Here is a 12,851-nt window from a genome sequence, read left to right on the forward strand (position 1 = left end):
TGGAAAAAATGGCGACAGCAATATTCCGGCTCTCGCGCCGACTTGCCACGAAAAACAACCTAATAAGCTGTAACAGCGGCTCTAAAACGTCGAAATTAAGCAGTGGAATTCCATGTCGGACTGCGGTGTCAACGACCTCGGGCGCAATCCTACCGAAACCGGATAAAGTAAGTGTTTTTGTTCTGATCACAGCCGGACATAGCCAAATAAAGCTATCTGTTTCTGTTGATGATTGACACGAGCTGTGACCAATCGGGATGGATGATACGTTCTAGAAAATGAGTCGATAGCCAATCAACGTGTGTTTGTTTTAGGTAAAGGCACCCTAAAGGCAAGGCAGGAAGTAAAATGTTCAATAAAAATGTTTACATTTCGTGTACTAAATGTACACAGAACGCTGCATTGTCTACTCGTCTCGTGATGCCAGTAAACAATCTAATCTAGGTAGCTATAAGCTATTCATTATATACTATTAAGAAATATTAAAATTATGTAACGATTGGTAACATACTGTTTACTGACTCCTCGTCCCTCTGATGTTGTAATGTGAAACCTGTACTTAAATTAGAATCTACATCAGACAATTCATTAAAGCCATCAGGAGTAGGCCTATGTCCCCCTCAAAGCAATGAAGTAATTCATTTAAAATGACAAGAGAAGAGGTTGTATCGAGACTTGGCATTTATGCGAGCTCCTGAGGTCATACCACCACAGTCCACCAGATACTCTTAATTCTTAAGAGGAAGTGGAACCAGGGACGATGATGTTTCAATATTGAGCTGGGTGCTCGTTTTTGACCCCGCCCCTTTTTAAGTAGGTATTTGTACTTTACTTGAGTATTTCCAATTTCCAATACTTTTACTTCTACTCCACTACATCTCAGATCCAAATATTGTACTTTTACTCCACTACATTTATTTGAAAACTTTAGTTACTAGTTACTTTTCGGATATAAGTTATAATATTTTAAAACACACATTAACCACTTTAGCCATTATACCTAGGTTGTTTGAAAATAGCCGATCTACAAGCTCCAAACGCATCATATCATGACTGTGAGCTTGTAGATCTGCTATTTTCCAAAAAATTGTACTTTTACTTTTGGTACTTTAAGTAGGTACATTTTGATGCCAATACTTTCGTACTTTTACTCAAGTTCATTTTGAATTGAAGTACATCTATTGCAGTATTGATACTTTTACTTAATAAGTAAAGAGTGTGAGTCCACTGGTCTTTGCCATCTCCAGGCAAACGTCACAATGCAGTGTCAGCCTGGCTTCATCAAAGTCGTCTCCATAGAATTGCACCATGCGTTTGCGGGCGCTGTTTCCGACAACACAATCCTCCACATGTGTGTTGACCATTTCCACACGTGAGAAAAACTTTAGCCTGCTTCTCAAAGCAAAAAAAACGTGCTAAAAGTGTCTAGCTGCATACGCAGGCCACGGGCTGAGTGCAATGTAGTTGGAAGCAATGGACTGCAGTCTGCAGCGATGCCGTTTTAGTGGTCCAGCGTGTGGGGCACAGGGGTCGCAGAGACGGTGCGTCTTCGTCTTGGTAGGCTACAGTATAACAGAGCTACATCATACAGCCAGGATGTGGGGCGGTCTTTGACGCTGTGTATAACAAAGCCAACGTGTGATATCGGCCGAGTGCCAGGAATGCAGTTTGGCCAGTTTGGGAAAACTTGTGAAAAGACTGAGTCGGCGAAAAATCAATGGGCTCTCATAACTGTACGCTCAAGCACTCACGCGCCCCCTATGGTCCCGCCGCTGAGTGGAACACTGACTATTAAAACTTAACACACTATATGACAGCACAGAAAAACATTCTAATTAGGTCTACAGGTCTTAATCGTCGTCAGTGACAGGGTTAGTAAAAAATCCCTTGGTTTGTATCATGGTAATTGTTACCAGTATCAGGTTGCTCCAATGCTCCCTCTAGGAACACCTATTCAAAGCTTGATTTATTTTATTTGGGAAATACAAGAGGTAAGATATTCACAAATGTAAACCGTTATAAGCACACATTATTCTAGTTTGCTGAATGGTCAGTGGATTTTCATATGTAAATGGATTATTCAGATTGTATCTGAACAGCTCCTTTTCTCCCCCAGTTTAAATATCGCCTTCCAGCTTAATAATGCCTATTTCCCCTCATGTTTTTTCAGACATCATTTGGCCTCATCCGAATGACAGCAGTGGTTGTACCTTTCCTTTACGTTGGAACACTTATCAGCAAGAACTTTGCTGCCCTGCTGGAGGAGCATGACATCTTTGTTCCAGAGGATGACGATGACGACGACTGAATTAACGTTAGTAAACGAGGAGAAAGGACACCATGATTGACATTACAGACACACAATTTTCAAACATAATCTCATATACTAAAAGTTTTATTGGAAATCTTAAACTGTGTGTAAAAGGTGTCTGAGCTTCTTTATAGAAATGGATAAAAAATAAAATTGCAATGATGACAATTCGACAGATGTTAACTGAAATCTATTTCCTTCTGCAGGATCTGTACAATCATGACTTAGGGCATGGATGCTAGTGCCAGGAAGGAGTTAAGGAGATCGAATGCTGATTGAATGCAACATCACTGTGACCATCGCTCTATGTCCATCCAGCTCTTCCTTCTGCCTTCCCTCATTAACATTTTTTGTTTTAATAGATTCCATATCATATTTATGTGAGGCTATCATGGCAATCAGTCAGGCCTTCACTCTTGTTTGCATGTGCCTGTATACAGGTCAATAAACTGAGTCTATAAATATTAAAGAAAAGTGTGAGCGCTTTCATTCTTTGGTAGTTCTGTTCTCGTGTTGAATGAATCTTCATTGAGGCAGCAATTGCATAGTGGTGTGCTGAGCAAATGTCCTAGAGTAAATGTCATATTCCACCAGAGCCATTGCAAGTCATATTAGGTATTGTACTGGCTAACAGTCTTCGCAGGTGTCTCCACCAATCAGGTGTCTCTTGGCCCTTCCTCCAGTGCAGCATTGGCCAGTCTCAGATGTTCTTTGAGGGACCTTGTTTCCAATTGGCTGCGGCCCTTCATCTCGTTCAGTTCCACATAAGTTGTCTTATAGCGCTCATACGCTGCTTCCTTCTCCTGGAATAGAGGTTGGCACATGACAAACATGTCAAAAGTCACATAGGGAAGAATGGATGGTTTAATTATAAACATTTGTAATCATTATTTGTATGTTTTACATGATTGTCTTAGAAACAGACCAAAGAAAGCATCAGACAGTACCTTAATGAGGGATTGAACCTCAGACCGTAAACAGCTAATTTCCTTTTGAAGATATTCCACCTCCTTTTCTTTTGCTCTTAACATTACCTGCAACAGAAATACACCTTATTACATTTCACACATACAGAGGGAGGGGTTTTGTCTATGGGGAGTACAACAGGGTACATAAAAGGCTATTTATTTAGTTGACCGGAGTCCCCCAGGGTCCTGTGTCCTCCTTTTTTCTCTCTACGCCAAATCTCTTTGCTGAAAATAGCTGATAAACACACTCACAGCGTGTCGAAGCAAGGCGGCACGTGAGCTTTTAGATATGCTATTTTTGCTGAATGTTCACCCCGGAATAGGGACACCAGGTTTCATGTGGTTGAATTGATTGCCTCTACTGCATTACACAGGGATCATATCCTGTCTCGAAATCTTGGATTCATTCATGTATTTCAGGCAGTAGATGGCAGTATGTTCTGCCCCAGAATGTTTCCAATCAGAGGTTGGTTGATGGCACAAATGTGGTCCCTTTTATCTTTTTGCCAAAAGATAAAATAAAAAATAAGCTGTGTTGCCACAGGGAACTTGTAATGTGGGTATGATGTGCAATAAGAATTACCTGGTCAATTTATTTCATTCTAATTGGGTTCCACCACCAAATAACTATGTTCAAACATTTCTGTAATTGATCTGTGTTAATATCTCATAGCAAAGGCCCCATGAGGCTGCATTTATATCAGTGGAATATTCCAGATCCTGTCAATTGTCCCCCAAACTGAGTCAAAGCTCTTCCGCATCAATTCAGCATTTATGAGAATCACAGATCCATACATGGAAAAAGTCCTAAACTCACACAAGAAAAGTACCCCAACTACGTCAGGTCACTCATTATTTTAAAATACCTCTGTGTCTGAAGCACTACGCTCAGTGTTTCCGAGGGCAGTTATATCTGACTTCTGTCCTGTGACCAGGAGACGCATCCGACTGATTTCCTCAGCAAGCTTATCCCTGAGCTCCTAAAAGAAGAGGTTAATTACAGTATACTATAGAAAGTATCAGAGTTTACTGATGCGTCTCTCTCTCTCCAACCTGGTTCTCTTTGCGGAGCTGTTCCATCTCCCTCTGCTTGGAACCCAGTTCTGTCTCTTTGCCTCTGCCGCTTTGCCCAGTCAGATTCAGCTCCAGGCACTTCTGAGAGTAGCGTTCAGACAGAACATCCAGCTCACTGTGTAAGGAGTCAGCCTGGGGCCTGACACACGGACATTATGGGCCATCTTATTATGTGATATCATATCACACAAAAAGTAGCTTTCAGCACGATGGAGAATACACAGTATAATCCAAGGGGTCCATTTAATTACATTTCTACATTCTGAGTTACACATGAATATATTAACACTGATGAGGTGGAATGTTTTGAATCATTTTACCGTTGTCCTCTGTATGTTGTATCCATATGTGTTCCCCCTACTGCCGTCCTCCTGGCCTTCTCCACCTCTTCTCTGTGAACCCGTTTTAGTGCCTCCATAGCTGTAGTACAATGAATTGAAAAGAGTATAAAGAAAAAAATCACACCCAATGTGAAGTGAGCGGTGGTCGTGCTTGCATAACGTCTTCAGACTAGGATTTGAGTCTAGGATGACAGGCTATGCTACACACATAGCGTTTTGCTATGGCAAAACGCTGAGGAGAAAGGCTACAGACATATGACATCACTAGACAAACATGATGCTACGTACACACGTTTTACTATGGCAAAACGCTGAGGAAAAAGGCTACAGACACACGCACAGCCACTCTATGGAGCGGTTTACCACCGCTCAAAAACAACAAAGTAGCACATGGATATAGATAGAAAGTGAAGCTGTACAGCATGTTTGAGGTAAAGGCACCTTCATGCAAGCCATTGAAGAAATCAGGGTTGAAGAAAATCTGTACATGTAGGTGTACATGTGCAGTAGATTTAGACCATCTGAACCAGAGGCCTGCCACCTGATGGTCCCATATAGCCACTTTTGTCAAGTTAGATGTGTAAAACAACCATTTATATTATAATGCTTTATGGCTATATAAATTCAGCTGTACTGTTTATCTGAATATTTAAGTACAGTATATGGTTCGTTTTTCCTATACAGTAGAATAAATTCGTCATGACTACATTAATATAGCTGTACACCCTAAGCCATGACCACATACACAAACACACATACACTAAAGGCATCCTAATAGGAGCCATAATAATGATGGTTTGGTTACTGAGATGTACAATATAAGTGCATGTATGTTTAGCTACTTAGAATCTAAGGCTTAGATGACTGTCTTCTAGTCTTGGTACTGCATGTTCTCTTCCCATGGAGCTGCATTTTGGAACCTCACTGTACTGTGTTATTACATGCATATTACCTTTAGTAGCAGCCTCACTCTCCTCCTGCAGTAGCTGGTCCTTCTCTCTCTCCAGCTCCCTGATCTCCCTGGCATGTTTTTCCTGCAGCTCCTCCAGTGCTTTGCGATGAGCTGAGACCATGGCTTCCAGTTTGGCCCTACAAGGAGCCCCAGGGCCGCATGGACTGTCTATCTCAATCCCCATGGCCACCCGGTCCTTCTTTATGCTCTCCACCTGCTGTCTCAGGGACAGGGCCTGGGATACACAAATAAACAATGAGGAGGGAAAGCATGGGATGGTTGAAAGAGGAGGAGTTGAAGTGAGAGAGGAAGAGGAGTAAGAAGAAAGGGAAAGGAGGCCGTGGAGAGATGTGTTATTGCTCCAGAGACAAGACAAGGGAAAAGAAATATATACAGTATATATATATATATATATATATATATATATATATATATATATATATATATATATACACACACCCACACACTATAGAGGGTATGTGCGTGACATCATCATCATGCCCGGAAGTTTATGCAGGAACGCCTGAGAGCTAACCTGACTTGCGTCAGATGGTGGCAGTAGTGCGTACTGCGTAGGCTACCGCTCTACTTTACCATCTGAGATCTCTCTGTGGGAGTTGATAACGCTCGTAAAGCCCCGGGCCGGACCAATCAGCGGCAGCTACGGGCGGGCTCTGAGCGGCTCTGAGCCAATAGAGTCTGATTGCAGACCACGTGGATGCAGACAGGCCAATATGAGTGGTTGGAGTTGGCACTCCCAGACTGTGACAGAGAGACGGCCACATCCAATCACCTGCTAAAGAATTTCAAAAAATGGCCCGCCCATTACATCGAGTCTGCCCGAGAGATCTCAGATGGTAAAGTAGAGCGGTAGCCTACGCACTACTGCCACCATCTGACGCAAGTCAGGTTACCTGAGAGCCTATTGAGCGGCAAAAAAAATACTGTACGTCCAGACAGTCCTATCTGAATGCATTAAATGATGTTAAACAACATTAAACTCACTTTGTCACTCGATTTGCCATTCAATTTATGCATGCGCATACCCTCTATAAATACATAAAACAATTAGCCGGGGGATTTATAGATACAGTACATTCACAGCATGAATGTTCTCTGTATTCCTACCTCCCTTTGAAGGGCTTCGGCTGTGCTTGATTTATTGGTTTGGGCACCATTCACAAATGGAAGAGTCTCTTTGGAGCTAGATTCATTGGCTTTGGAATCAATCACACAAGCGATGTCCAGCTCTGGGCTTGCTCTTGATTGAATAGTAGTTTGGGAGCCAATGGGAGGCTGGTATGCGTCTTGAGTGCTTGATTGATGCGTCTGAGCTTCAATGAGAGACTGCAAAGGGACGTCCTTCTGAGATATCCTCTCCAATTCTGCCCACTTCTTGTTGACCTCTGAGTCTATGGTGTCAATTACAGGAATGGGGACACGTCCCTTCTTCAGCTCAACCGAGTCCCACCTGCTGCCCATCTCACTACCTGGGACGCCCTCTTCAAACCACTTATTCCTCTGCTCCAATCTCCTTGCTTGCTCTATGTCCCAGCCCTCCCCGGCTTCTCTGTGACTGGCTGGAGATGAGCCAGATGGTGTTCTGTCCAGATCCAGGTCTACAGAGCCATCTTGGTAGTGGTCAGCATGATCACGAGAGTTAGCAGAACGAGTAGTTTTAGAGCTGGAGTCTTTGCAGGTGAGCCGAGAGGGAGGTTGGCATGACGACAGTCTCTGAGAGAGGGGGTTCTCTTTCTCGCTAGCAGTATCCGATTGGCTGAGGTTGGAATCAGGGGAAAGACAAGAGGATAATGTTACCCATCTGACCCGTAATAATAGACTGTGTCCAGTACACAGCAGACCACAGATCATATTGTCTGCATTTCTTCACTATGTTCTGGAATTCAGAAAATGATCTTTGTAACATCTGTTCTCTACAGTTGTCAGTGGATTTTGAGTCATTGCCGTTATTCAAAAAGACAAGTGCATCAATTACTGATGCTATACATCTAACATTATAGCACACATGATACATTCTGTACAGTAAGAGTTGGCAATACTAAGAGTTAAAGTTGAGTAAGTTGTTATAACGGTAGGCGGTAACTTACTTTGTATAGGCCCATACAGGTCCATTTAGGTTTTTCTTTTAGACAACACTGACGATTTTACTCTGTAGGCTACATTATTAAGACCTATACTTCTAGAAGTTAATTTTCTCCAAAGTGCTTTTTGGAAGAGTGAAACTCAGCACCTTTTTACAGGATGTGCTCCTTGTAAGTAAAGGCAGACTCACTGTTTTGTTTTGTTGTATTGAATTGCTGTCATTTAAACCACTGGTTCTCAACCTCGGTTCAGGGGACCACCAGGGGTCAAACGGGACCCGTACAGGTCCATTTTGTTCCATTTGTACACTCTCAGAGAGTGAAATTAACACTGATGATTTTACAGTGTAGATTGGGGTCCCAGAGATTATTATTATAATTTATATTTTAACAAACTGGGGGTCCTCCTTTAATTCAAAAGGTTGAGAATGTCTGGTTTAAACACACAGCACGTACTGTAACAGTAGTGCAATGTACACGGTAAAGCCACAGTCTTCAGACTCACCGTGTGTTCGTCTGAATGACCTGCTTCAGTAGCTTTACCCAGTTCCGTCGCATTTTAGAGGTAGTGGCAGAGAGAGTGAACACTGTTCTCTTTGTCTAGAGGAGATGAAACGATAAGAAGCAAAACACAAATTTATGGGCTTCTGTGAAAAATTTCAATTGATATTTTTTTAAGTAGGCCTATTGTTTTTGTTTTACTGTGATTGGTGTCTAGATAAGCTCCTTCAAAGCTTTCAACTGAACAAACGTGTTGTCACTTTTTTCATTTTTGTCGAGACGCAATCCTTATTTGCCTTATTTGTGTGTGTGTGTGTGTGTGTGTGTGTGTGTGTGTGTGTGCGTGCGTGCGTGCGTGCGTGTGTGGTTGTGCACGTGTGCATGTGTGCGTGCTTGCGTAAATGTGCATAAATACATACCTGTATTTGGAAGCCATAGTTCTTCTCTACATCACATTCGCACACATTAACACAGGATGTTAGATCAATCTCTCCATCTTGGTCGTCTGACTGCAACACAATAAAAGGAACTAAGATTACACAACTAAGATGAAAAATGTTGAGAAGGAATGCATATAAATTGAACATTTGGCATGATTCTCCCATACTGTATAATGCTGAAATAGTTTATGGGGTGGTGTATTTCAAGGGGTTGGTCATGTCGGCATGAGAACATTCAAATGGGTCCCCAAATTGTTCTTCTAAAATTAATACATACAAATACAAACATTACTGGCTGTGTTATATCCAACAAAGCCTTCAAATATAAATCCTCGGAAATCATGAATCTTACCTCTGCCTCAGAGTCTCTGTAGAACCTCAATGAATTATCACCCAAGACAAACCAGTGTTTCCTCCACTGTTTAACACACAGAGGAGCCATTTTCACCATTTGCATTTAAAGCTCAAAGGTATTTGTTAACTTAAAGGACAACTTTGTTTTTTTCTACAAAAAAGGGTTAATATTTTAGATTGTAAATAGAGAAAAGAAAAGGTGAGTGTTAAAATGTTTTCATTTACTGCTATCGTTTTAGCTTTTGATTTGAGTTGGTGGGGGCATGCGCACAAGTGGCTAAGTATGTTTTATTTAGACACAATAAGCCCATTCCCAAGATGCACCACAATCTTTCATGGGCTGATGTGACTTATGGGGGCTAGTAGTGTTACTGTAAATAGAAATGAAGAAATCGCCGGCTTATTGTGTCTAAAAAGACATATGCCACTTGTATGCATGCCCCCCACCTGAAATCAAAATCACTAAAAAGATAGAAAGCAGTAAATGAAAACATTTTAACACTCATCTTTTCTCTAATTACAATCTAAAATCTGATGCTTGTTGTAAAAAAACAAAGTTGTCCTGTTGTATTGTTGGAAAAAAATAATAATACATTATTCACTTGTTGTAAAACCAAACATCTTCTTACCTTGCCATTTCCATCTAGTCTGGACATCCATCCCTTAAGATAAAAAAGATCCAGCTACAAGCGAGACAAAACCAAACAGTATACGTCACAGCTATGAACTGTACAGGAAACTGAACTGAACTCTTTCTGTTAAAAGTGTCTAACTGATGTTGAATTTCCTCCTTCTGAGACATGCAGGCATGCACTCAATAACCCAAATATGAGCAGAGGAAACCTTGTATGTCCAAAACCAGGAAATAGAAAAAATAACATGTGTTCCAATGGATCCAATGTAGTTATTATTTAGTCACAAGCTATTTTTTAATACTTTTCATTCTTTGAATATTTATGAAACAGACACAGTGTACTTTAATTTACACTTTCAAAATCATTAAAAATAGCCAATATACAAGATCACAATGTCACAATGTGTTGTGTGAGCTTGTACATTGCACTATTTTTGCAGCTTTTTTGAGTACCAGTTACGACAAAGTGGGACATTCATGTTTGAAAAAACATAAAAAGTTTAATTATGGAGATACCAGGTTTCTGCCCAACAGCAACGGCATGCAAACGTTATGTGTAATTTAACATGGAAACAGTTTATCTCACACATTCACTCATTCTGAAAACTAGCAGTGACCCCACAACAGGAAGCAGAAGAAGAACTGATGAGACATTTGCTGAATCACTTCAAAAAAGAGAAGTGAAATAGAGAAACATACACATTCTGTCTGTTTCATGTCCTTTTAAGGTGATATCTTAGATGATAGTGATATAGAGTCAGCTCTGTCCCACCCCACCCTCATTTTGCAATAAATAGCACACGTGACAATTTATTTGTTGGACTTATGTATCTCAAAGCAGTAGGCAAGTCAGAATATACAAACAAAAGATAACAGGAAATACTTACCATGCATACATTTGGTGCCCAGTAGACATTGTTTAAATAACAGAAGAAAAAGCAATTTTACTACTGTATGTATGTCACACAGAAGAAGTACATTTGAGACAGTGGCCTAGAGTTCAAATTCTCCCCGAACCCGACCATACCCGAACACGACATTTAGGGAGTTCTAGTCGGGCCTAGTCGGGCCGGGTAGGGCCTCGGGCTGGCCCAGTTAGGGCCCAGTTAGGGCCGGGCCTTAATTTTCAGGCTTGTTGAGAACTCTACAGTGGCCTACCTAATATGTCACATGCATGATGCATCTGATGCCTGTGTTCCATCATGTAAAGTTTTTATGTTATGTGATCATCCTCATCTTGTGAACTTTTAAATCATCCCACAAGTTCTCTTCTTGACATTACAATGCTGAGCTTGCAGCATACATATGATATATATAGTGTGATACATCCTAGAATCTATTAATAAGCATGATACATCAACATGAACATTCTGCCCTGAAAACTATAGTGCTAACTAATAGCTTTTTCTGCAAGGTGCCTCTATACAGGTGGGCCCCGCCTGAGGCAAAAGAACTGAGCTAAATGTCAAGGGAGCTTATAAAGTATGCATGTATGAATAAGCCATTTCTTTCTTAGTTGTTTTATGAAGGGGAGAGCTCTCACCGCTTGGCTGTCTTCTGCTAGACCCCGCTCCTTTCCTCTTGTTGATCTGTGCTTTCCACTTTTATCTGAACCCTTTAATGGAATAGGAGGGCAGATTGTATTTATGTTTACTTTGCCAAATTGTAGCCACGTTTCATATTAATGCTTATATTTTTATTCTTTCAATCTACAGTACCTGTGAGTGAAGAGATGTTGTTGACTGCCTTCGAGACATTCCATCATCTGAGTCACGATATTTCTCCCGCCTGTCTCTCCCTCTCTCTCTGCCTCTTCTTCTCTCGTCTGGCTCAACTCTTGAACTGGACATATATGTTTCATCTTGATCCCTTAAAAGAAAGAATTAATGTAGGAGCATAATAAGCTTAATGATGAAATGCAGACAAATACATCAGCAGCAGCATCTTTCTAAGCATTCTTCTTTCCTGCTAAACTGAACTCATTATATATATTTCTTCTATGACCAGAGGGCAAAGTAGTTTGTATTTACCTAAACTAGCAAACCTACTTTCAAACTAATATAAAACTAAACTGACATTGAAAACAAAAAGACAGAACGCAATAAAAATTCAATCTAGTGGAAAAAATTACATATTGTGAAATAGTACACTGCCCACCTAGGTGTTCTGGGCCCCTTGTCTCTTCGTGGGCTAGGACTCTGGGTCCTCCTCCTCAGCCCTTGGCACTCCTCCTCTGAGTCCATGTAAATTCTTGGAATGCCAGCAATCTCGATATAGTCATCAATGGTCATTCCCACCTCATATTTAGGTCAGATTTAGATTCAGAATGTGTTGTCGTTGTCATGGCCATTACAATATCATTTTAATAACAATGTATGTTGTGTAATACGGAATACTGTGTGCCTTTGAAACCTTAAGGGAAACTAAACAAAATACAAAGCAAACAAATAAAGAATAGCAGGTGTACCTCTTCAACTGCTACCTCAGATTTCTTAGATTCTGAGGTCAGCAGGGCGCCCAAGCCTCCCGCGTTGCTCCTACTTCTGCCACTGCTAGCTTTATTATTGCTGTTATTAACCTGATCCGTTACCGCCGTTGCCGCATGGGGGTGCAGCGAATGGGCAAGGAGTTCAGAATCCACGCCCCGCCTTGATGGAGAGGAGCCATGGGAGTGAGTGGGGCTGAGTAAGGAATGTGAGGAGCCATACCTGGAGCCTTGAGGAGGGCTGAGTCTCTCCTCCCTCTCAGGGCTTCTCTCTGAGTACGTTTGTGTAGTGTCTGGTCTGCTGTCCCTAGAACGGGGCTCCCTCTCAGTGTTTCTCTCTGAGTAAGTTCTTGTTGTGTCTGGTCTGCTGTCCCTAGAACGGGGCTCCCTCTCAGGGTTTCTCTCTGAGTATGTTTGTGTAGTGTCAGGTCTGCTCCCTCTGCTGTCCCTGGAACGAGGCTCCTTCTGTGGAGTGTGGTTGTGAGTGCCATGTCCACTCCTGGATGGGGAATGTCCACTCCTGGACGGGGAATGTCCACTCCTGGTTGGGGAATTATCATGGCTATTGCGTGTGTTGGTTCGAGGAGATGCTCGTGATCCCTCATATGAGTTGGGTTGAATGGCCGTGGATCCACGGCGAGAAATTGATTCCAGATTCTTGTATAGCGTCTCGGAGTCTATACTGTGAC

General features: G+C 41.7%; 1 protein-coding gene across 1 annotated transcript; it reads left to right on the plus strand.

Annotated features, from left to right (window-relative positions):
• LOC308281656 (essential MCU regulator, mitochondrial-like) lies at positions 1-2,785 on the plus strand. The gene is made up of 3 exons (XM_080721890.1): positions 1-167; positions 2,171-2,314; positions 2,518-2,785. Exons 1-2 carry the CDS (start codon positions 9-11, stop codon positions 2,306-2,308), a joined length of 297 nt encoding a protein of 98 aa, XP_080578016.1. The 5' UTR covers positions 1-8; the 3' UTR covers positions 2,309-2,314; positions 2,518-2,785.
• Positions 2,786-12,851: the final 10,066 nt, after the last annotated feature.

This window comes from Nannobrachium achirus, assembly GCF_963921795.1.
Source record: "Nannobrachium achirus genome assembly, chromosome: 3".
Lineage (NCBI taxonomy): Eukaryota > Metazoa > Chordata > Actinopteri > Myctophiformes > Myctophidae > Nannobrachium > Nannobrachium achirus.